The sequence below is a fragment of the Panthera tigris genome, chromosome A3 (assembly GCF_018350195.1).
Source record: "Panthera tigris isolate Pti1 chromosome A3, P.tigris_Pti1_mat1.1, whole genome shotgun sequence".
Taxonomy (NCBI): Eukaryota; Metazoa; Chordata; class Mammalia; order Carnivora; family Felidae; genus Panthera; species Panthera tigris.
In genome coordinates this window covers 80,774,573-80,801,154 of record NC_056662.1, presented here as the reverse complement: position 1 = coordinate 80,801,154, position 26,582 = coordinate 80,774,573, and the positions used below count along the sequence as shown (strand labels likewise).

The following is a 26,582-nucleotide window of genomic DNA, read 5'->3' as shown; positions in this document are numbered from 1 at the left end:
AGCTGGTAAAGAAATATTTGCAGAGTTCCAGATCCAGTGTCATAAGCAGAGTATAGAAGGGTGTGTTTGGAACTGAGAATAATTTAATAACTGGTATACATTCACACTTCTTATATATAAAATAATTCATATGAAATTTTTATGCATCTGATTAATAAGTTATTTAAAAAAAATGTTTATTTATTTATAGACAGACAGAATTCCAAGCAGGCTCCACATTGCCAGTGCAGAGCCCGATGTGGGGCTCAGACTCACAAATCATGGGATCATGACCTGAGCCGAAATCAAAAGTTGGACACTTAACCAACTGAGCCACCACCCAGGAGCCCGTAATTGGTTAACAGTTCTAAAAGCACTTTGCACTTTCTTGCTTTTTTTCTCTTTTCTATATATAAAATACAAGATGATAAAGTTTTATTTAATAGATCCAACTAGGTATTTGAGCACCCATGAAGAACACTAGATTAGGCCCTGAGAGATTTATATTATCTATTATGTACAATGAATTAAGTATAAGAATGGAAAGTGAGGTCTCTGGTCCTTATGAATTTTGGAAAAAAAGACTAATTTTTTTGAACAGCACTGTTTCTAGTAAGAAGCTTAGACTGAGGACATTCCCACTAGCATACATTTCTGTGGCATTTAGCAGTTATGAAATGTAAATTATTCCTTATCTGCTGTAAGGTAATACATCAAGGGAAGATTTATTACCTTTTCATTCCATCACGAAAATGATTGTTCTAATTTCACCCAATGGCATTAAACTGTTAACACTATTTTTGCAACCTGTTTAACACATAATGTTAAAATCAAATTATCTACAGTGCATAAACTAACCTTTAAGATTTAAAATATGTAAGTGTTTAATAGTCTAATGTAGGGATGTTTAAAAATATATTCTACAGTAGACTGATTCATTATCACAAGATGGATTTTCCTATCCTGTTTATGAGAAGAGAATTATGCTTTATTTTGTAACATTTTCCATCTTTACTGCTTTTCTCTGGTTAAAAAAGAAATCACAGTACTAAACTGGGACACATGCAAGTTTGTTTTCTGAACAGAAATGAAATGTTAGCTGGAAATTAGTCTGAGTCGTCTTCATTTGAATATATATTTTATTTAGAATGCAGCACTAACAGCATGATGATAAACTGTCACAAATTTATACCAAGAAGCACACAATCTTTCAAATGTGTTGTTTTTTCGCAAGTAATTTAAGTATAGCATTATTGTTATTTGGTTACGAGAGTCAAAGACGACATTTAGATTCTTCAGCTCTGGAGCTTTTAGTAACATCAAAATGATTGTCTAGTCAGGCAGAAGAGAGAAATTCAAAAGCAGTTTCTTTTTCTTCTGCCAGTTCCTTTGCAGTTAGATCCATCTTCTCACGAGAGAAATCATTAATAGTGAGACCTTCAACAACCTTCCAGGTCTTATTCTGTTTGAAAATAATTGCAAATAAAAGATTTACAATTAAATGAGAACTGATCTTCCAGCAAGCAACAACTCAGATTGAACTTTACGCTACAGGAGTATCTGTTTTTAAAGTCTGATTCTAAAGAAGCAAATCAAAATCCAGATCTTAACTAACATATAATTCTGGTAAAAATTCAACACTTGGATTTAAAACTCATTGAATCTAGAAAAAAAATCTTTAAATGAGGATTTAATTAGCAAACGTTAAAAAAAAACAACTAATGACTTTCATATGGTCATAATAAAAATAAGATACTATTGGTAGGTATCCAATATTAGAGGAATAACAAAGTACGTCTAGTGACAAGAGGTGAATCTTGCTTTCCAGATTAATTTCAATCTTTTAGTACCCTGAAGTTGTGCTTCATACAATTTTAAAGTTGAGAAAAATGTCTAACTTAGTAAAAGAACAACTTTCTAGACTAACATACCAATATTAATAAAAATATGTAACTACTCTCCCAGAAGGGAACAGAGGGAAATAACCCTAAAATACCATACCTTGATTGTAACAGGGAATGAGTACAGCAGATCATCAGGAATACCATAGGGGTTGCCATCAGAGATAATGCCCATGGACACAAATTCTCCCTAAAAACAATAATCAACGTTGTATATTCTCATGGTGCTCAGGAATTAGTTCACACAAGCAAATGAACATGAATTAACAAAACTAAACCAGGTAATGCTTTCTTACTATGTGCCTGACTTCAATACTGTATAAGGAAGCATCACCAGGCACTTCCATGACAGGTTAACTTCCATGTGTTATTATCTCATTCCACTCCTCCAATCCTTGTGAGAAGCAGGCCAGAGAAACCGAATTCTCATTTTATAAATGAGGAAGCTATGGCCTTAATATAGGTTTTAGGAAAAAAGTCACAGTCGCCAGGCGTGCTAGGTGTTTTCCATATATCATCTCATCTAACCCTTAACAACCCTGTGAGAAATGCCATGTAAAAGATAATCAAATGGTTCACAAAGTTTAAGTAACTTTCCCAAGATTTTTCAGCCAGTAGGCAGCTGAGCTGGGATATAAACCTAACCTTCCTGACTGCAAGGTTATGTTCTTTTCATAGCACAACATCAGAGGCCAAAAGTGAAAGAGCGGCCTGTACAGATCACTGGGTCCTCACCTCTGGGGTTCCAAACCAGATGTCTCTGACATGGTCACAGATGGCTTTTGCAGCAGACATTGCGCTGGACAGCTTTCGAGCCTTGATGACAGCAGCACCACGCTGCTGCACAGTCTGGTTGGGGACAGGCAGAGACAGTATTACTTGATCATGAGAGCAGAGTTTTTATCAATTCTGAGCTAATCCTGGGATGAAAGACTGCAATCATAGTTTAATGTCTTCCCCTCCAAAATCATTCAACTACCTGGTGCGAGCCTTACCAACCTATCTGAATTATAAGCACCAGTCTTTCTGAAAAAAGAAAACTACAAATCCACACAGAGTTTACTACATTCCATATAAAGAAATGGATCTCGTTATAAAGATGAACTGGATGACTGGAGGGAACTTTAGTTTTTTCTCATTTTAGCAATCAATCTTGACTGCCACACAACAGATCAGATCTGACTGGATCAAGATTGGCTGTGTATGACCTGCAAAGAAAGTATGTAGTCACCAGAGCAACTGTGAAAGGCCTGCTCTCCTTGAGAACCACTCCACCCCCATCCCTTGGAGAGACACTCAGGTCAGCAATGTGGTGTGTTTCTCAAGAGTTCTTTATGCATGGCTGTTAAGAGATTTTTCTTACTGTGATGAATTCTCCTTTGAGCCAGCTGTCATCTTTCAGAGCATCGTAAACACCAACTTCCTTTCCATGCAGTTTCACCTTGGCATGGCTGACATCTGGATACTGAGTTGAGGAATGGTTTCCCCAGATAATGACATTCTTCACATCATCAGAAGTCACACCAAGTTTAAGAGCAATCTAGTGAAATAGAAAACAAACACATTACTTAGACAAATGCTTTTTATTTCAAATTGTGCCTGACAAACCTTAAAATAAAAAGCCTCTGAAACTTCAAGAAAACACACAAGTTATATTGATTTGTAAAATAATATAGTGTTAATTATTATTATAATAATTTACTGCTTGGCTACTTCCTAAAGCTCAACTGTATAAACAAAATGTGAACCCAAAAGATTACAAAGTAGACTATTTGAGAGCAAAGAGCACCTCAGTTTGTGCCTGACTTATCAGTATAGTGGGTTTATCAAATATAAAACACCAACAAGAGATTAATATGGTTTGAATATATAAATGTGACCTTTGCTTTGTTGTTAATACTTACTTAGAGATGTCTCCTCAGCACTTCTGAGCAATCAGGTTAGAATATGGAATTTTCTCCACATTTAGGAGAAATTTTTATTATATATCATAAAAATGAATTAGCTAAATTTCAAATAATCCTATGAAATTTTTGAGTGGGAAGGGATTCAGATTACCAAAAGTATGACTGTCCTCAGTTTATAGAACAGGGAACCAAAGGAAAGACTCTAAATGTCTCTAAAATGATACCAGAACTAACAATTTCTCCTTGTAGGTTCAAAAAGCACTTTAGGGGACATCTCGCTGGCTTGGTTGGGGGAGCATGTGACTCTTGATCTTGGGGTCATGAGTAGGCAGTCCATGCTGAATGTAGAGATTACTTAAAAAAAACCAAAAAACTTAAAAAAAAAAAAAGTACTCTAGGATCCTGCATGCCTTATAGTCACATGACTATCAATTATACTATGTAGCCACACAAAGGGTTAGAAAGTTATGTTTGGGGCGCCTGGGTGGCTCAGTCAGTTAAGCATCCAACCTCAGCTCAGATCATGATCTCACAGTTCATGGGTTCAAGCCCCACGTTGGGCTCTGCACTGACAGTGCAGAGCCTGCTTGGGATTCTCTCTCTCCTCTCTCTGCCCCTCCCTGGCTTGCACTTTCTCTCTCTCAAAATAAATAAACTTGAAAAAAAAAAAGTTATGTTTTGAAAGATTTAAATAAACAAAATCAGTTCACTTATTTTGTTATTGCCTGATAAGATAATTTGCAAAAAGAAATTATGGTTAGTTACATGTATAATTTGTTCTTAATTAGACAGAATTATGATGGACCAGAAGGGAATGTTTTGGGAAAAAATTTTTGAGAACTGAATGTGTTAGGGTAGCACTGTGGGTGATTTCTCTTTCTTTCATATTACCAGTAGAATGGGAGAGAAAAATAGCTGTGCCAGAGTTCACAGCTTTTGCATACATCAATAAAAGCACTCCATCCAAAGGATATATACTCTGATAATTTAAGAAGATTTAAAAACAATAAGGATAGCCCCAAATTGGAAATAACCCCAAAGTCCTTCAAGAATGGTTAGAAATGGTGGTCCTTCCATATAATGAAATAAATGGGAATAACTGCACAAATAATAAAAAGGAGTAAACTATTGATACAGGCAACAACTTGGATGGGTCTTAAAGGCATTAAACAGTATAAGAAAGTACAGGGATTCTCTGTACTATTTTTGTCACTTCTTAGTCTATATTCCAAAATAAAGAGTAAAAAGCAATAGAACCAACCAACCAACCAACCAACCAACCAACCAACCAACCAACCAACCAACCAACCAAAAAGGACACTAATGGACAAGGCCAATACCTAAAATGCTTGCAATGACTTGATTCATCTTTACCCTAATTTATTCCAGCAAATAAAAATCAAATTGTGTTCACTTTCACTATAACCCTTAAAATTGAGACTTGTTTCTTAAATCCTACAATAGTTAGGGACGCGTGGATGGCTCAGTCGGTTGGGTGTCTGATTTTGGCTCAGGCTGTGATCTCTCATGGCTCAGGCTATGCACTGACAGTGCTGAGCCTGCTTTGGACTGTCTCCCTTCCTCCCTGTCCCTCCCCCACTAGTGCTCTGTGTCTCAAAAATAAACATTAAAAAAATTAAATCCTACAGTAATTGGAGGATTTTTTTTTTAATATGAAATTTACTGTCAAATTGGTTTCCATACAACACCCAGTGCTCATCCCAACAGGTACTCACCTCAATGCCCATCACCCACTTTCCCCTCCCTACCACCCCCCATCAACCCTGAGTTTATTCTCAGTTTTTAAGAGTCTCTTATGGTTTGCCTCCCTCCCTTTCTGTAACTTTTTTTCCCCCTTCTCCTCCCCCCACCATGGTCTTCTGTAAAGTTTCTCAGGATCCACATAAGAGTGAAAATATATGGTATCTGTCTTTCTCTGTATGACTTACTTCACTTAGCATAACACTTTCCAGTTCCATCCACATTGCTACAAAAGGCCATGTTTCATTCTTTCTCATTGCCAAGTAGTATTCCATTGTGTATATAAACCACAATCTCTTTATCCATTCATCAGTTGATGCACATTGAGGCTCTTTCCATAGTTTGGCTATTGTTGAAAGTGCTGCTATAAACACTGGGGTACAAGTGCCCCTATGCATCAGTACTCCTGTATCCCTTGGGTAAATTCCTAGCAGTGCTATTGCTGGGTCCTAGGGTAGATCTATTTTTAATTTTTTGAGGAACTTCCACACTGTCTTCCAGAGTGGCTGTACCAGTTTGCATTCCCATAATTGGATGATTTTTAAAAATTAACTTAAAATTTTGTTTCTGACATTTAAATCACTTCTCATCTAAACCCTGCTTCATCTAGAGTTCTGCAAGTATTAGGACTATTAAAGCACATCAGTCTTCACAAAGTAGTTGGATAGCTTGTTTCTAGAGAATCCAGCTACTGATCTGCTTAGTGGTCGAGGTAGAGTGGTAGGAGGTACAATGAGTACCATTTTCTGTGCTAGGACCTTCCTGGACTTGGGAAGAATTGCTCTTACTTGTATTTAGTAGTTATCACAGAGAAAAGGGAAAATTTACCCAGGGCAAGCAACCTAAGATGTCTGTTACCAAGAACTAAGAACCTATACCTTTGCTGGATGCCAGCCTTAACTGCTCCAGGGTACGGTGAAGACAAACTGCTTCCAGGCCTCTCCTCCCTCCAGGAAGCTCCTTCCTTCTTTTGTCCTTTGCCTACTTCCTCTTTTTTTTTTTTTTTTTTTTTTTTTTTAAATTTACTGAGTTAATCCATTTCTGTCTGGACAGCAAAGGCCAATACTTTGCAGATGTAGTTTCTAAATTTCATTCGTGTCAGAGCGAGTCTAAATTCACGTGTATCCAGGACTGCACTTCCTTGCTCCATTAGATGCTGTCATGTCTGCCATGTAGACCTGTTAAACAGTTTTGGACTGATTCTCCAGCCCCAGTAAATCTCTTCCCCCTGGTACCAGCTAACTAGTTGTACTGGCAAATTACCCTGTCAGCATACATATGCAGCTCTGGTTTGCAAATACACAGGGGAATTCTGCAGGTGTTAGACAGTCACTAGGTAGCTAGGCCCTGATTTCCAAAATGAACTACGTTAAGACGAGCAACATTCACGTATGAAATAGTCTTTGCATTTGTTATTTTTCTCACTGGATTAACAACTTCTATGGGAGGAAGAAACTGCTTTTTCAAAAACTTCCTACAAGCTCTCCCTGTGCCAGACTGACATGCTGGAACATGTGCCAAAAGTTAAAGTCTGCTTTAAAAAGTCTGCTTTAAAAAGACTGCTTTTTGTCTCTTTCCTCAATTAGACTTTTGCCCCTATAGGGAAAAGGGCTTCAGGCACTGGGACAAAGTGTCACTTAATAGTACCTCTGTAAGCAGAATTTTCCAGTGCCTGCCTCCACCAAGGCCTCAGTTCAAACAGCAGAAAACCAAGTTTGTCAGGGTCCTTACCTTTTTCCCTGTTGCATGTAGGTAACCATCTTGCAATCCAGAGCCAAGAAATTCAACAATGTTTCGTAGTACCCAAATGTCTCCACTCATTCAAACTAACTCCCGTTCCTTCCACCCACCAGATTCTAGCTAAAAAGTAAGGAAAAAGACAGCTCACAGCCTAAAGCCTCACAGGAAATATTTGCAATTTAAGCTTGTTATCGGATGGCCTTCTAAATTAATTGAATATTCAAGATGTATCTGAGGTATGGCTCTTCTCAACTTGGTTATATCCTTCTTACTACTACTACTACAAATCATTAATAGTAAGAGCAACCCACTTTTATTTAGTTTTACTATGTGACAGGTACCATGATAAGGGCTTAATGTAGATCTTATTTAATCCACATAGCTTCCCTTTGAGATAGACAGAATTATTATCCCATTTCATACCTTAAATATACTTTCTCAAGGTCACAGAACTAGTAAGAACTAGTAAGAAAGTAAATATACTTTCTCAAGGTCACAGAACTAGTACTGACCCTGCTACGTAAGAACACACTTAGGGGTTTGGACTCAGATGAATCTAGGCGGCAGGATCCCTGACCTCTCTGGGCTTCAGGTTTCTTATCTGTAAAATACAGATAATAACATACCTCATATGGTTATTAGAAGAATTAAATGATAAATTACATGTAGACCATTCCGCTTAGGGTAGAAGCTTAACAAGTATCAATTCTTTTCTTCTTTACTAGGTACTCCAAAGCTGAAAGTTGATCAATTCTCAGTTTAAAGCAATGGTTTTTCAACTTAGACCTCACACCATCTTTTGACGAAAACTTTTCTTGAAACTAAAATTGTTTTTAAAAAAATGTTTATTTATTCATTTTGAGAGAGACAGAGAGAGAATGAACGAGGGTGGGGCAGAGAGAGAGAGAGAGAGAGAGAGAATATGAATCCCTAGCAGGTTCTGTGCTGTCAGCACAGACCTGACATGGGACTTGATCTCATGAACCATGAGATCATGACTTGAACTGAAATCAAGAGCTGGACGCTTAACTGAATGAGCCACTCAGATGCCCCAACAAAGTTGCGTTCTTTAGAAGAAACAGCGGGGAGCCTATGTGGCTCAGTCAGTTGAGTGTCCAACTCTTGATTTTGGCTAAGGTCATCATGATCCCAGGGTCATGGGAATGAGCCTTGTATTGAGCTCTGTGCTGAGTGTGGAGCCTGCTCAAGATTTCTCCCTCCCTCTCCCTTTGCCCCTCTCCCCCACTCATGCTCTCTAACATAAAATAATTTCTAAAAATGAAGAAAAAGGACTAAATTCATACACTACTTAACAGTGATGACCTGTTTATGAGGAGGCATGGTCAGAAAAGTGTTAAGGAAAAGGAAAGAGGTTATGTCCAAGAACCCTGAACTTTGTCATGGCGTTTGAAGGGCACCAGGATTGTCTAGACCCAATAAAACCTAGGAGACCAGTACAGATAATTGGCCGTGGCTTCTCATTTTTTTAAAAGGTTACTGTTATTACCCTGGTCACTGACTCCTTGGCACATTTATCTAAGACTCCAAGGGGTAAGGGCACTTGAGAACAATTAAAATTTAGTTGCTAAGAAGTGGTAATTAAGAAGTTTTATGGAAACAATGTAGAATATTAAGAAGACATAAAAATAAAATTAGATATAAAATTAAAAAATCTGAATCTGATTGCTTAGCTATAGGGAAAAAGGAAACAATCACATAAAACACAAAAAACTGAAATCTTTCTTTCTATAATGTTCTATATATCTCACAAAAATCAACTATGCATTGTCATGTTAATTATCTATACTAATGACTGATTTTTTAACTACTACAGTAAGAGAACATTAGGAACAGCATTTTAAATATAGTTAGCAAATTAAATATAGTCAAGAAAATTTTTTTTCAAAAAAAATTTTTAAGTTTATTTATTCTGAAAGAGAGAACAAGAGAGCATTGGAAGGGCAGAGAGAAAGGGAGAGCGAGAGATCACAAGCAGGCTCTGCGCTCTTAGCGCAGAGCTTGATGCGGGGCTCGAGCTCACAAACCGTGAGATCATGACCTAAGCTGAAACCAAGAGTCAGACACTTAGCCGACTGAGCCACCCAGGCACCCCTATAGTTGAGAAAATTAAGTATGAAGCTCAGCCTCCTTAAGAGACTAGATTTAAAGACTCCCTAATAAATGAGAAAAGCTTCCTATTAAACAAAAACAATAAAATAAAAAAGTAAATTTCAGCTACTTTAAAAGTGAGAGAAAAAGGCTTTAAAGTTGAACATTCATAAGATTTTAAAAGGTGTTTTCCTACCTGAGCTTTAGCTCGGTTGTGATCCAAACGAGTCAAGCAACTGAAGTTCTCCTTGGGGATGGAAGGTGCCGACTTGCAGGCAGTCAGGCAGTTGGTATTGGCTGGGTTTCCCACCACAATAACCTAGGAGGCATAGCACCGTTATAGACCACATACTGATTAACTAAACTATCTTAGAATAGGACTGACGAATGTGTAACATGTAGTCTTTGTGTCAAGTTTGTGTGAACAAAATAGGCAAAGTTACCACTGCAGTTTCTACTGTATTTCCACCCCATTGTTAGTGTTTGGTACAATGTGTTTCGTACTCAAAATGTGTCTTTAAGAAAGCTACCAGTATGTACACAAGTTGCTTTCCAGGTGGCAGTGTCCAAGACCTGAGGTCCATGTCTTTCTATTTTGTTTTGTGCCAAAACAGAGACAAATCATTTATCTAATTGCCACACACACACACAAAACCCTAAGTAATCCAAGGCTCTAAGACATCAATTCATTCATAAAATTTTCCTTTTTTTTTTTTCCTTCCTTCCATAAAATTTCCTTCCATAAAAGTAATCCAAGAAAGAAATTCTACTTGAGCAGTTCACTTTAGGACAATGATTTGTCTTTATTAATTGAGAGTATTTTCAATCTTGCCTAATCTTAAGAATTAACTGGGATTTGCTAAATTACAGATTACCAAATCCTACCCATCCATACCTACTGAGAAGGGAGAAGAATCCTTAGAAGAAAGCACTTTAGGCTACTTTTTTTTTTTTTTTTTTAAATTTGGGGAGGTACAGGATACACTGCATTATAATACAGTATAGGAAAATATACAGAAAAATCCACCATGGGCTTTTTCATTCAAGTTTTTAAAATCTTGGGGGGCCAGGGTGGCTCAGTCGGTTAAGCGGCCGACTTCGGCTCGGGTCATGACCTCACGGTCCGTGAGTTCGAGCCCCGCGTCGGGCTCTGTGCTGACAGCTCGGAGCCTGGAGCCTGTTTCGGATTCTGTGTCTCCCTCTCACTCTGCTCCTCCCCTGTTCATACTCTGTCTCAAAAATACATAAACGTTAACAAAAAAAAATTAAAATCTTTAATAAAATTATATACTTACCAGGAAATAATGCAAACTTACCGAAAAGCTGCAAGAATAGTACAGAGACTACCTCCCACATCCTTTTTACCCAGATTCCCCAACTTGCTCCATCTCTCTCCTCTCTCTCTCTCTACACACACACACACACACACACACACACACACACACACACACACACAATATCCTTAGCCTTTTTTTTTTCTTTTTTTTGGCCCATTTGAGAGCAAGCTGAAGACATGATACCCCAATGCCCCTAAGTACTCCAGTGTCACTGTGTATTTCCCTAAAAAGGACACTTTTGGCTGAGGAGTTAATTACTGTGGAAGCAGTACCACAACTCCAAGCAGCCTGGAGCAGTCCAAACAACATTGTAATTTTTTGAGACCTATGGATTTCTCCTCAACTTATTTCTACTGTTTTCTATTAATGACTATAGAAGATAAAAGTAAGCTATTTGAAATGAATTCTACAGAAAGCAAAAATTCAGATATATGTATATTATTATAATAGAACATTGTAATTGGCAACTTTAAAAATCTTAAACATTTTCTCTTACCTTTGTTTAAAGTCAGGATAGGGGGAAAAAAAAAGTCAAGACAGGGAAGAATAACTATTAAAATCAATAAAACCTCTCATCAGTAAGCCTTTTAGCTATGACAACTAAGTTCTAGTTAACTGATATTTAATTGGTAAAAGAGGTCTTATTATAATAATAAGGCAAATTTAGAAATAAAGTACCTTGAACACAAAGAGAAAAGGAAGTTACACCAATTCCACTCCTCAAGAGACAAGCATATCAAAATTCCTCTGAATTGAGAAAATCTGAGCATTTTAGAAGACACAACCTCTCATTGCTGAGAATGCAACTTACAGCCATCTCTCTCTACAATCACAAATCCAAATTCTGAACAAATATTTCCACACAGCTAAAAGGCACCAGAAAGTTCTGTGCCTTCTCTAGAAGTCTCTAAATTAATACTGAATTTCCATATCACAGTAATGAGCAAACTATTTTTGAAAACCTCTAAATAAAAATTTCTACATTATAGGGAAAAAAAGTTTTATCAAGCAAAATTCTCTATTTACTGACCACAGCACAGAACTGGGGTGGGGGGGGGAGGCAAATAATTTTGCCTCCACTTAAATGCTGAAACAAATTTTAAATGCTGATAATGAAAACCCCCATAAAATACTATATGGTCACCTTAACTGTCTTCTTGGCATATTTCTCCAAGGCTGCACCCTGGCATTTGAAGATTTTCACATTTGCTTTCAGTAAATCTTTCCTCTCCATGCCATCCCTTCTTGGCATGGAGCCCACAAGAATGGCCACATCCAGGTCTTTGAAGGCAACATCTTCTTTATCTGTTGCGATGACATCTGTGAACATGGCAATAAATATGGAGAGCTACTGAAACACCAAAGTCTGAGGTCTTCTTTTTCACACTGCATCTACCCAGTACTTCTTTCCCTTTGTAGCAAATGTTAACATTTATATATCATAATGTTTAAAGTTTTATGGGCCTAAGAAGGGAAAGACAATATAGTCAACAAACAGAACATCAGCAGAAATGTAAATTACATTTATTTTGCTTTTCCTATTTCAGTAATTGTTTCAAATCCAAAAACTCTATAGCTGTTTGTTCTATAATCAAAGATTGTACAAGGTATAATATATAACTTTCAAAGCAACATTTGTTATTCACACTACCACAGCATGAAAGAGAAACTAATTTATCTATTTTTACGCTGTAATTACTTTAAGGTCTAAGATCTGAATCACACATTCAAAATAATGTTTATTGAGGAGTTTTGTGCCAGGAATAACACTATGAATTTTATTTTATTGAATTTAACTTTAATATTTGATACGTGAAGACAAAGAGATTTAAAGAGATTAATCAGCTGCCATCAAAAAGCAGTGAAGCTATAATTCCAGCCTGGGTTGGTCCAGAGGTCAACCACTATTCTACTATGTTAGTCCAATAAACATCCACCACTTGTTTTTTGATTAAAGAACATATATCATCACTCTCCTTTGTTGACAGTATTAAAAAGGCCACGACTAGTGCTACGGACTAAATGTTTTTGTCCCCCACAAAATTCATATGTTGAGACCTAATCCCCAATGTGATGGTATTAAAAGGTGGGGGTCTTGTGGGAGATGATTAGGTTAGAAGGGTACAGCTGTTATGAATGAGATTAGTGTTCTTATAAAAGAAGCCTCAGAGAGCTCCTTCACCCCTTCCATTTTGCGAGGACACAGGAAGACAGTGGTCTATGAACCAGGAATTGGCTTCTCACCAGAATGTGACCATGCTGGTACCTTAATCTTGGATCTCCTAACCTCCAGAACTCTGAGAATTATTTTTGTTTGTCAGCCACTCAGTCTATGGTATTTTTGTTATAGTAGCCCAGATGGACTAAGACAACCAGGATTCAGCATTGTCACTGGTAAATTTTTATGGTGGTCGACTTGTGTCACAGTAAGGGTGCTGTAAAGCCCCCAACAGGTTTACAAAGAAACATTACTTAGTCAGGGGGAATCTTCTTCCATGACATGTATCCTTATTTGCAGAACTTTCCCTCTCTGTTCACAGCTGATCGGGGACAAGCTATTAACTAGACCCATTAGAGCAGAGGAACTCAGCAGAGAAAGGACTAAAAATGCAACAATGCAATAAAGTTGACTGGAAAAAGAGGGTGAGTTGTGTGTCAACTATACTTCAATTTAAAAAAAGAAAAGGAAAAGAAAAGAAAAGAAAAGAAAAGAAAAGAAAAGAGGGTGAAGAAAGGGAGCCAGAAGAATAGCTTGCACTCTCTTATACAATTTGCACCCACATGATTTAGGCAGCAGAGTACTCCTTCTAGTAAATGTCTATTGAACAGACATATGAATTCTGAGCATGGTTTCTCTTGAGTGTGCATATATTTTGTTCTGTGTGAACTTATAGGAGAATATTAATTAATCCTTACTAAAAGAAAAAGATCATAAAGAAAGTATACGTAAAGAAAAATATTCAAATTAGTTTACAACTTGATCTAACATTTTAATGAAATGTTCGTGAAATTCGATGAAAAGACTTCTGTCTTACATTTGTGCAATAGTTCAATGATTCTCAAAGGCTCTTAGCAGAACTCTCATGGGCTTTCAAACTATGCAGCATACGATTAGGACAATTTATGCTATATCTCAATCTGATAACGGCTGTGGGTTGAGACTCTACGTGAGGGACTAACCAATTTCCAGCCTCATGGCAATATGGCTTTGGAGGACATCACTTAGAGTTCAAAAGTTCTCCATTAAAGGCGCTATTACTTGTTAAATAGATTTTAAATAACAACATAATGTAGACAATCTCAGGTGTATAACTCTTGTGTGATATTATGCTTAGTTAGATAAATCATATATAAGCACCTTGGAAAAAAGGCATAGTTTTTAACCGCCCCGGGTTACTTCTTGCTTTTACCCTTATGTATTCTTGATATACATCTTACCAAGTAGTTGTAGCTCAAAATACAAAAACACTTTTATATAAAAAAATTTTTTTTAATCTTTATTTATTTTTGAGAGAGAGAGAGAGAGAGAGAGAGACAGACAGATAGACAGGGCGTGAACAGGGGAGGGGCAGAATGAGAGGGAAACACAGAATCTGAAGTAGGCTCCAGACTCTGAGCTGTCAGTACAGAGCCCGACGCGGGGCTCGAACTCACAAGCCGCAAGATCATGACCTGAGCCGAAGTCGGACGCTCAACTGACTGAGCCACCCAGGCGCCCCCAAAAACACTTTTGTGAAATAGTTTCTAATTGAGAGGCTGGTTAAAAATCTCTTTTTTGAATGACATAGAATACTATAATATCCTTTTCTCCTCCACCCCAACTCACCTTTCAGGAGGGGAAGGGCACAGTCTTGCAGTTCCATTAGGACACCATCTAGGACACCCATCATGGGAGTGATATCCAACAGCACAAGAATTATAGGCTGCCAAATAAATAGCCAACGACAGCATCTGTCAGTGTAGCTTATGTCACTCAGTCACAAAAAAGTCCTCCTGCAGAGTTTTTGCTTATTTGGTGTATGTATGTGTATAATTCCCATTATTAGTTATAATTATTTTAGGAGGTCAGGTTATCATCCCACTTTCAGAAAAAGGAATGCTAGAAAACCAGCAACAGTGTGCTAATAGACAAAGTAAAAGGAATCACCACTATTGAATTTTAAAGGAGTATACAGGAAAGAAATACCAAATTGAAGTGACATGCCACAGCTCACTCGTATGGTTCATAGCTGTATATCTGATTTTAGTTCATGAAAAGCTAAGTATAGTGTCTGGCATGAAGGAAGAACTTGATATCCATGGGTGAAGAGAAATAATAGATGAATACTTTAGAAACGGACTTTCATGTAACCAGACCTGCTGGAATAGGGAGTGCCTGCTTTAAACTGGAACACAGATTTGCCTGTCCAACTATTTTGTGTCTAAAGACCACTGGCGAACAAGGAAGTCCTAATTCAGTAGCTTTCTCTCCCACATGACTCTACTAGTTACTGTTACTAGTAAAAACCTTCCACTGACTGACTAATACCTGCTGGCTGTACCAAGTCAACAAAATACAGTATGTGGAATAGTTCTGATCTACAAAGCATTTTCAATGCCTGGAAGAGCACATATTAATAAGATACCACATACATTTATAGCAGCGTGCCTACTACATTTATTGGGATAACCCATTCCTTCATCATTTAAACATTTCTTTGAAACTAAATACAGGGTTTATTGACAATGTTCTAATTTTGATTTGAGGTATATAGAAGACCTACCTGGTCTTTACCAAAGACAGATCCATTTCCAATACTGTACAGCAGTGAATATGCAATTTGACCAGCTGCTCCAGTCACAAGAACTCTGATTGGTTCAGACTGTAATAAAAGAGACTCATTAATTAACATCTTATTTTCAAACGCTGTTGTATCCTAAAGATGTTCAGGATGTTCTCTGTAACAAGACAACCACATACTTTAAAATACTGTAAAATTAAAAAATTTTTTTAACATTTACTCATTTTTGAAATGCACAGAGAGACAGAGTGCGAATGGGGGAGGGGCAGAGAGAGAGGGAGACACAGAATCTGAAGCAGGCTCCAGGCTCCAAGCTGTCAGCACAGAGCCTGACGCGGGGCTGGAATTCATGACCGCGAGACCGTGACCTGAGCCGAAGTCAGCCGCCCAACCGACTGAGCCTCCCAGGCGCCCCAAAAGTTACTGTGAAATTTTAAAGTTTCTTACCATTTGGCTTAGTAGAGGACTAACTTATTTCAGACTTGTCCAGTAAATATAGCATGCCCAAATCTGGAACATGTGCCCGTCCTTTGGCTGCGTTATTTCTGTGGTGTTATTTACCTCTGTAAACCTGGATTTACTTACAAAATCGTACCTATCTTTTTAAGGCTATTTTGCCACTGAAATAGGCCTAAGGATGTTGAGGTGCCTTATATGGTGATATAAACTCTCGTAGTCACTAGAGCCTTATGCAGATCTCCCCACTCCCACCTGCTCAATAGAACCCTCACACCAGGAAGAGGAGTAATAGTGGCTAAAGTTTTCTATTTACAATGAATCAGAAAATGTTAATGAAACTATTAATCATGATTCAACTTAACTACTTGAAGGAGGAAAATTAAGCCTTTATTTTTTATGTAAGGAGAAAGAAAAACAAGAAAATGATATCTTGATTACAATAAATTTTAGTATTAAATAACAACAAAATAATACAGTGACAGTTGACAACCCGATTCCAAGGGAAAATTAATTTTAAAAGAGAAGTACAGAGAGCATAATAGTTATAACAGAAGTTGCCTTATAGACCTTAACAGATCCTGAACAAAACACAGACATATGGACAAAAATAATAACTAATATTCAAAATGATGATCCAGAGTCACAAAAAAAAAAAAGGAAGCTCAGAGAATTAAAAAGATAGAAATATTTCTTTTAAAAAGAGTTAAACAAAAATGTTTGGAACTTAGTGGACACATTTACTTAGATGGAAACATTTAATCAAGGTGAACTGTTCCTTTCCTTGACAATGCTGGGTAAATGGACTTACGCTGTGTCACCTATATTGTTACCGGCAGGAGAGAAGTGGCCCACTGAAACGAATGGTGAAAGAAGCCTGTGATTTCTTTATATTTAGAATTCTCTCTTCCAGGGTGAGTCATGTCTTTGGGATAGAAGGAGACTATGTCCGATGACCTTCCAGCCCTAACATCTGAAGGTCAGCAGCACTTAACAATTTGGTACCCATAGAAATCAAAGGAAAAAATTCTCAAAGTAGTATCAACTGTTGTAGAGAAACAAGTCTGTACATAGCAGACAATGTATGCTTTCTTCCCAAAGATGTGACCAGAGTATGAGTGGAAAAAAGGAGAAAACTATGGAGAGTAACTATGAAGGTTATTCCTTGACCTTCTAGGTCTCTTCCCCATCCTCTTCACCAACTTTTCCCCTAGGCCTTCCCTACGCCTAAAAAGACAAAATACGGTAATTCCCCAAATAAACCAATTTTATTACAATACATACTTCTGTTTCCAAAGAGACTTTAGGTTTATAAAGAATACTAAAACTAATTGTATATGGTTATTTTTTATCATATGGCCTTTACATGTTAATTGTCATTTTCTCCTCTTCCCTTGAAGTAGAGTGGGTGAGGAAAGGGGAATAGAGGAAGAAATTATTCCCCCTTTCTCTTTAGAATGCAATCTTCTTCTTTTTTTTTTTTTTTTTTAATTTTTTAACATTTATTTATTTTTGAGAGACAGAGAGAGCCAGAGCATGAGCAGCGGAGGGGGAGGGAGAGGGAGATTCAGAATCCGAAGCAGGCTCCAGGCTCTGAGCTGTTTGTCAGCACAGAGCCCGACATGGGGCTTGAACTCATCATGACCTGCGAGACCATGACCTAAGCTGAAGTCGAAGGTCAACTGACTGAGCCACCCAGACGCCCCTCTTCTTTTTTTTTTTTTAAATGTTTATTATTTTCGAGAGAGAAAGAGAGAGAGAGAGAGTGGGGGAGGGGCAGAGAGGGAGACACAGAATCTGAAGCAGGCTCCAAGCTGTCAGCACAAGAGCCTGACGTGGGGCTTGAACTCACAAACTGAGATCATGACCTGAGTGGAAGTCAGAAGGCACCCAGGTGTGCAATCTACTTAAGGCCAGGGGCTTTGTTTTTATTTTATTTTATTCTATTTTATATACTTTGTATTCCAACTGCCTACAACAATGCCTGGCATGTAGCTGGAGCTCAAATACTTGCTGAAGGAATAGCTGGGTCTTGTAAAATGACTACTGAAAACCTGGAAATGTAAAAGAATTGTTTGGAAGCAAACCTAACATGCTTTAAAAATTTGTTTAAGATATTTTATTCGTATATACTCGCATTGAGAAGGTTGGAAACTTACTGACCACAATAAAGCCAGCTATAGTTGGCAAAATTATGTCACTAGTTCTAATGACAGGGTCTTATAAATCAACTGATAAACTGTTATCTCACTTCATTCATTAAACAATACACTAATGAATCTTTATTATGTACTTGGTACTACTTTAGGCCAGAGAATTCATTATTGAACCTTGTGCAGGAAACAAGAGGATAACCCAGTTTTCTAAAACAAGGGCTAGAAAGGTGGCAGCGTGTAATACAGAGATAGCCTCTAGACCCAGAGGTTCTGGTTTTAAATCCTGACTTTACTACTCATTCGCTGTATGTTTTCGGCAAGTTACTTAACCTCTCCGTATTCAGTTTCCGCACAGTAAAATGTAGATAATGACAGCACTACCTAACAAATAAGGTGGTTATAAAGGATTGAGGGAATTAACAGAAAAGCATTAAGAACAGTATGTAGCAAATACTGTAATTATAGGTCTCTGTCACCATAAAATTTTCCTCTAAGGACTATTATACCCTGTGGTTTTCTACTTACATGTCTGTTACTCTCTACTGGACTGTGAACCACCACCCCCTTGCAGTGAGAGAGGTCCACCTTTGACTCAAATTTGCACGCCCAGATAGTGTCCAACAAATATTTGTTGAATGAATGAAAGTGCAGGGTTAAGAAACATATAAACACATGCTACTACAGTGTAACGCAAGCCAGGATAAGAAACGAAGGGGAAAGTGAGTATCACTATCTGTAAAGCTCACAGGTAGATGGTTAGAACACAGTAATGTAGTCAATCTTAGGCATTAATTTTAGCTGCTAAAAAAGTGTTCCCAGGACCACAGTCCTTAGGGAAGGGGTTGTGGCCAACTAGTGAACAACTACTAATTCCATCTCAGCAGTTTCCTTCTATGTCCATGAGCAAATTATTTTCACAGATAGGTAATTCTGTCTTGTTAAGAGGATAGGAAGCCTAGTCAAGTGTCTGAATGTTTGATTATGAAATGGGAAAGGATGTGTGTATTTGGTTCTTTTTGCTCTTTGCAACACTGCATTTGAAAAGCAGGAGGGTGGGAGATTCCTGCTGACTTTCCACAACGTTACAGTGTGAAGACAGGTTACTATTCTTTGCTTAGACATCTGGGCAGTCAGCCAAGATCCAAAGAAGGAATATCTTTGCTCTTGGCAGGGCTCTAATGACCTTCCTGCAGATTCAGACGCTTGTGCATGTCTCAGTTGTCAAGCTTGAATAGAAGTGCTCCTTCTGTTATTCTACAGAAAAACCCATGTATTCGTTTTTTTCTTTCTAATTTACATCTATTTCTGTAATATAAAAGACAAACTATCATTTAGATTCCTTCATACAGTTAATTCTTGCTGTCACTCCCAATTCCCGCTTTAAAAAAAAAATTGCTTTGAACAGCTTGCAAAAGATGGCCCCTTTTAAACTCAATGATTGTTCACATCCTCTCCTGAGGAGGAAAGAAGACTGAGTCATGTGAGACTGCTGTCAGTTTCAGGAAACCGACAGGAGCATTCTTTCTTATGGACATCTCTGTGTTCTCTGGTGCCCGGGTGACCTTCTGGGGGTGAGGCCTGGTTTTATCTACTGCGTAGCAAAACAACCTAAGAATGGGGGCCCAGGATTCTCTCTGTGACTTTGGGAAAATCATTTAACCTCATCAGGCTACTTTTATTTTATTTATTTATTTTGAGAGAGAGACCGGGGCGAGGGGCGGGATAAGGAGGTTGGTGGTGGTGGTGGTGGTGGAGCGAGAATCCTAAATAGGCTCTGCCACTGTTAGCGTGCAATCACCAGGCTACCTTTTAAAATTAGATTAAATAATCTCCAAATTCCCTTCCAATCTTAGAATTCCAATATTCTGAATTGCAGGGAATAAAGCTATCAGGTAATGTAAATGCTGATAAAATACTTCAGTTTGTATCTGCAGTATGAACTTGTATCTGCCTCCAGAACCTCAGCTACTGAAAATAAATTTTCAAAATAACTTGGTAATTGTACGGCACAATATGGTAAGGTGAAAAAAGCTGTAAGACCCTTGGGAGCAAACCGGTGTATGACCTTGAGCAAATAATTCTTTGGGTTTCATTTAACACAATTTTAAGATTTGAAGTAGGGCAGATTTATCAAGATGATCTTTAAAAGGTCCTATCCAGTTCTAAAATTATAAAGTCTCAGGTTCTCTAAGTACCCTGCATTCTTGCTAAGATTATTAGGTCAGAGTCCAAACCATCGTTTAAATGACTAATTATAAGTAAGAAACCGAGATTTAAGAGTTAGTAGCTACTAAGAATTAGTAGCTGTCACCACTGGCCCCTTATAAAGGTAGAGGAGGTAGTAATCCCCTTACCTTGAAAATATGGCTTACCGGGTTCAGGAAAAATTCCAATTCATTTAAATACAGCGGAAATAATGGAGGAAGAACAACTTCAACTATAAATACAAGTACTGAAGAAATTTCTGTCTGATGTCAAATGTCACCTTCAAACAGCATGCAGATTATTTCTACGTCAGAGTTGCCCCACCTCCCCCTCCCCCCCCTTGCAGCAGAGACAAAATATGGTGATCTAGGTACCCAGACCTTCACAAGATGGTTACATTGTGTAATATTAAAAGTAGTGGCTCTAGAATTCATAACACACAGATCAGTGCTAGTGATGCCGCCACTGCACCACTTCCTGGTTTTACAAAAGATCAATGAACAGGTTTTAAATAACATTTTGTGAAATTAGATATGGCGGAAACACAGCTCTTGAAAACGTCGATTGTAATCTGGAGCACCTGGTAAGCACTATCTTTAACCAAGGGCTCTCTGCTTTCAAGGGCTTTGTGAGAAAAGCCTTTAAAAAACGCTGTGGGCTCAAGGAAGAAAAAGAGGTTAAGATCCAACACCCCTCCTCCCATATCATCCTTATCAAACCCTATAATTGTGCTTTGGAGAAAACCCGCAGCTTCGTATTTTGCATCCCCGCCATGCAGCAGGACTGAGATCGGGCCTCTCCAGTGATGAACTTCTCTGGAGTCCTTGTAAGAGCCCCTAGGTGGAAATCAACCCCGTCCCAATTACTGGGTCACTGCGAAAGTCCCCAAAAGAGGATTCGAGGCTTTACTAAAGCCCTCCAAGGACAGTGCTTTGCACAGCCGTCCCCTCCCTCCCTCCCCCAACAAGTCCTTCAAGTGCAAGAAACCCCACATAAGGGCGCGAAGGTCGAAGGTAAGCAGGATGCAGGGGCCCACACTCACCATGATTAGGAACTGCGCGAACAATTTCAGCACCTGCAAAACGAGCCTCCGCGAATCCGGTCACCTCTACCGCAGAACGGACTTACGGAGGGCGAGCGATGTGAGAAAGAAAGAGCTCCCAACCGCAGCGCCCTCTGGGAACTGTAGTTTATGCTGCCCAGATTCTGGCGCACTCTCCAACTCATTTCCTTCAAGTGTTGAACTACACTTCCCGAGGTCAGAGGACCCACTCACTCCCTTCTCCCTGCGCTCTTCGCGGATTGCAAAGTAGTCCCTGAGGGCCGGCAGCTGTGATTGGAAGACAGCGATGAGCAGAAGATTTGTGCTTAAGGGAAAGGACCTGCCTGATGGCGCCCAGCAATTGGTGGGAGGGGAGGCATGTGGAACTTGAGGGAGGAGATACAGATCTGTTAGCTACATCCCCCGTACGTACGCATCTGAGACTTATCTTATTCCCAAGGGTAAATGTGTGAAGCAAAGAGACCTTCCGCTGCGTAAATCGGCATGACCCGGAAACAAAATCTTTTTAAAAACTATTTGCACCCTGGAGGGGCGGGCGGAATTGACGTGTCGCGAAGACTGGAAGGCTTCGCAGGTTGCTAAGCGACAGGCGGGAGAGCGCGCGCACGCACGGGCCGCTGGGGAGTACTTGGGGGGATTGTGGCTGCCGCAGCTCCGAAACGCTGGAGACAGAGCTAGCGTGCCGTGGCCAGCACGGCCTCCTTCCTTACTTGCCAGGGGACGCTCCTCAGTGGTAGTGTCGGGTGACGAGGTGAGCAGTTTGTGGGGACGCTCCTTTGAGGTGGCCAGGGGCCGCACGTCTGCCCTACTCAAGAGGCTGGTGAGCCAGGGCCCGAGGGCTAGGGGTTTTCTGTTAACCTGAGGGTCCAGAATGCCGGGTAGGCGCCGGCCTGCTTTGCTTTTATCTACCCGGGCGCTTACCTACTGGGCAGTGCCCGCGAGCTCGCCGGTGCCTCAGCGCTGAGTGTTAGGGCAGCAGCGTTCTGGAGGGCGTAGTGTCCTGAAGTTCGCGCCCCCTCCCCTGTGTATGATACGGCTCTTTTAAAGTTAAATAAAAAATAGTGCTTGTCTTGTGGGAAGTGAGCCCTTCCTCTCCTGGAGTTCACAGTTCCACGGATCTTTTTCTCTAAGTCCTTGTGAATGTCGACTTTTGCCTATTCTTTTTTGAAAACTGGCCTCTGTATAAGCCATCTTGACCTTTGAATTACGCCAAACCTGAATTTCTAAGGGACATGTAGTACTTGAACGGGAGACACTAGTTGTTTCAGGCAGTGTCTCAGCTGGTGTACAACTGGGATGTTTTGATTTAAAATGAATGCTGCCCAAGAGAATTGTTGTGCTCCCTGAAACCTTGTTTGATGTGGCTAGGGAAAGGAAGATGTGGTGCTCTGGAATGACGTATATGTAAAGAAAATGAATGCAGTATCTATATTAGATAACATTGCTCTAACTTCTAGTTTTTCTCTATCACTGGTGATTGAATGCCAATCTTTCAGTTTCACTCTCTTCATTTTGGAGGGTTTGCTATTGTAGGAAAGAACTATAGCATTTTACTTTCCAGTTTGCTTTATCAGTATTACTTATCATAACTGAATGGTTCTCTCTTCTTTGAATCACTTTATTCACTTGTTATTCATGTAACCTACTTTCCTGGTTTTCCTCTTATGTCACTGGTTGTCTCTTCTCAGGTTTCTTTGCATGTTCTTTTTTGCCTTTGACTTCTTAACATTGCAGTGCCTTTGCTCTTCTATCTACAGTTAATCCCTAAGTGATCTACGTCCTGAGTTGCATGGTTACAAATGTCAAATGCGTAGTTACTTCTGTGTCAAAAAATTCCCAAATTGGTGTTTTGTCCTGAATTCCAGATTCTATGTTGAACTGCTTACTCGTTATTTCCACTTGATTTCCTAATATGCATCATTTTCACTATTTTACAGTGTTTTCTACTGAGCAATTGTATATGGAGGTAAAACACCAAGCCCTTTGATATAGATAAAATGACCTTGGATTTCTCTAGTTCTAAGATGTTGGTTGTGAATTGGATTATGAGATTTCAAATGGTAGAGTAGTAAAGAGCTGGGATTGGTTAGATGAAAACTGGTGTGGGGCGCTTGGGTGGCTCAGTCGGTGAAGTGTCCAACTTCTGCTCAGGTCATGATCTCGTGATTTGTGGGTTCGGGCCCCACATCAGGCTCTGCACTGATGGTGTAGAGCTTGCTTAGGATTCTCTCTCTCCCTCTGTCTCTGCCCCCTTCCCCCCTTGTGCTCACTCAAAATAAACAAACTTAAAAAAAAAAAATTGGCCAGGAAAATGTAGGGCAAGGGTTTTAGGATGTGGCACCCTATTAAGCTCTGAGAATTAAGAAATTAATATGATACAATTGCTGCCTTTTTGGAGCCCCCATAATAGCAGGGAATACAATTATGTAAATGACAACGTGGTGTGGCCTAGTTAGTAATAAAGAGTTAGCAACTATGGGGTGCCAGGACTTCACAAAGGAGGTGCTGCCTGAATGAAGGCAAATGGATGTTTTTGCCAGGCAGCTAAGATAAGAGGTAGAACCACATTTACTGTTTTATAGGTAGGGTTTTGGTTTGGTGGTAAGACAGCTGCTTTAAGTTCCTGATTTTTTTTTTTTTTAACCGAGGCTCCAGAAATGTGTTACCCAAGACTATAGCTGTGAATCACGCAGCTATTAAATTTAAATTAGTTAAAATTAGATACAAAATTAAAAGTCCAGTTCCTTAGTCACACTAGTTAGATTTCAAGTGTCCAAAAGCCACTTGGGACAGAATATTGAACATTTTCATTATCACAGGAAGTTCTTTTGCACAGCTGTTGGAAGTTAGTGGAAGCAAGGCATCACCCAGAACAGGAACAGCTGCAACATATCTTTGTGGGGTGTTTCTTTTGCCCCTGAGTGTAGAATGGAGTGCATAGCTGTCTGTGCTACTGACTACACAGGAAGTGTACTGTCAGAGGCAAGAAACCCAATTCTGGTCTTAACCATCGCCTTTCTATTTTGGAAGAACTTTAACAGTCTTGGTGTGTGTCTGTTTGAAAGAATGTTTCCAAACACTGCATTGTCCTGGAGCTTGAACCGGACTTAGCAAGCCCACAGAAGGGGTTGAGAAAGCAGTGTCATTGTCTTGATGACACCAAACAACATCTGCCCGCTGCTCTTTACTATTTTAGAATGCCTGTGTTCCTGCCACATTCTGAGTAGATGGAAGAGTACCTACCACATATGGAAGTGTGATATAGATTGGCAGGTTCAGACCCCACCAATAATGGGGGTTAGGAGAGAAAGGAGCCCAGTTGGGATATCTTTATACTTTAATGTGTACAACAGGTGCATGTTCATACATGCTTTTAATGAATTGTCATATGTTTTGTTTGGATATATTTGTTTTCTATGACTTACGTCTTTTATGAGTTTTTCCTATTACATGTCCAGCTGGTTTTATAATTTTTTATATTTTCAGATTGGGTTAAACAAACATGCTTTTCATAAATCAAATTTTACAATAGTTGTGAAATTTCTAAGGAAGGAGAAAGAAGAGAGACATCACTGGACAGTGGCTTGAGGGTGCTTTAAATGTATGGGTAGGTGGAGAAAATATTGGGAATTCATTTTATTTGTTCAACTGTACTCATCACCCAGTTTAACAAAGAATATTACCAATCCCTTCCCAGAGATTATGTGCTGACACACATACACATATACTCACTCTTGAGTATATACGTATATTTTGTAGTTATAAAAAGAAAGTTTTTTATTAAAAAAAATCAACTAATGCCTTTTCTTTTTGAAGTTTATGTATATATTTTGATAGAGCGTGTGTAATTGGGGAGGGGCAGAAGGAGAGGGGGAGAGAGAGAGGGAGTCCCAGGCAGGCTCCACACTGTCAGTGCAGAGCCTGATGCGGGGCTTGAACTCATGAACCATGAGATTATGACTTGAGCTAAATAAAGTTGGATGCTTAACTGACTGAGCCACCCAGGTGCCCCAAATAATGCTTTTTCTTATCCCCTACTAACTAGAGATTATGAAATCGTGTCTTATGTTACTGCTAATAGCTTTACATGTAAAAAAAAAAATGTAAGCACAGACATAGCTACATTTTGTCATAAATATGTCCAAAGACATATACTTATGCCTATGTTTGAAGAAATTAAGACATACAAAAAGACTGCAATGGATCAGTTTATGACTCATAAGAGATAGGAAAGAGTGGGAAGAGCTAGGCCTTGGACAGTATGTCGAAGTATGGGCAGAGCAGGGACAGGAGAGTAGGCCAAAAAGAAAACAATTGAATGTGAAGAATTAACATATTGAAGTGAAGGTTAAATGGGAGGAAAAAATAACGTATTAATGTGCATTTTATGTCTTTTTTTAAAAGTTTTTTTTTTAATGTTTGTTTATTTTTGAGAGAGAGAGAGAGAGAGAGAGAGAGCCAGAATGTGAGCGGGGGTGGGGCAGAAAGAGTGAGACACAGGATCTGAAGCAGACTCCAGGCTCTAAGCTGTCAGCACAGAGCCTGACTTGGGGCTCGAACTGACAGACTGTGAGATCATGACCTGAACTAAAGTCATGCTTAACCGACTGAGCCAGCTGGGTGCCCCTTATGTCTTGTGCTTTAGCCAATCTTCTTGCTGTTGCTAAAACATGTCCTTTGGAGCTGAGAGGTGGTAAATTGCTAACTGACGCACCCCTATACCCACACCTAATTTCTACAATTGTTAAGTGTTTTTTTTATATTTACTTTATCATGTTTCTATACATCTCTTCATGTGAAGTCTTTTTTGATTCCTCAGTCTGATCACTCTTTGTTTTAAATTTTGAATTTAAAAATTATCTGCAAAACTAATCAATGGTGGGGAAAAAATTCACCAACAGTGGTTCCCTCTAAGTGGGAGTTGGGGTGGAGATTGACTGCAAATGGGCAAGAAGGAACTTTTTAGGTGACAGTAATTTGCTATATCTTGATGAGGGTGTGGATTAGAGAGGCGTAGACATTTGCAAAAATCTGCAAGTGAAACATTTAAGATTTGTGCGTTTCATATTTGTAAATTTTCTCTTAAACACTGTAAAAATTATTAAGCTCTAGCTAATGATAGTTATGCTGAAATATTTAGGGATGAAACATACTTATGTCTGCAGCTTTCTTTGAAATGCATCAGGG

The 26,582-nt window shown here is 39.0% G+C and overlaps 2 protein-coding genes across 12 annotated transcripts in view; one reads left to right on the top strand and one right to left on the bottom strand.

Annotated features, from left to right (window-relative positions):
* The window catches only part of LOC102951328 (WD repeat containing planar cell polarity effector), a 619,322-nt gene that overhangs the window by 222,615 nt on the left and 370,125 nt on the right, over window positions 1-26,582 (top strand). For 2 of the 11 annotated variants that reach the window (XM_015544781.2, XM_042981520.1), the window contains exon 1: window positions 21,920-22,146. The exons of the other annotated variants lie outside the window; for them this stretch is intronic. The gene's annotated coding sequence lies outside the window, so the exon portion shown is untranslated. Of the gene's footprint in view, window positions 1-21,919; window positions 22,147-26,582 lie in introns of those variants that run through there. 11 annotated transcript variants of the gene reach the window in all.
* Window positions 1,101-21,592, bottom strand: MDH1 (malate dehydrogenase 1). The gene is made up of 9 exons (XM_007075355.3): window positions 21,375-21,592; window positions 15,498-15,596; window positions 14,561-14,657; window positions 11,879-12,054; window positions 9,594-9,716; window positions 3,244-3,420; window positions 2,616-2,729; window positions 1,981-2,070; window positions 1,101-1,441 (listed from the first exon to the last, which is right to left on the bottom strand). The coding sequence occupies exons 1-9, from the start codon at window positions 21,375-21,377 to the stop codon at window positions 1,316-1,318; spliced, it is 1,005 nt and encodes a 334-aa protein (XP_007075417.1). The 5' UTR covers window positions 21,378-21,592; the 3' UTR covers window positions 1,101-1,315.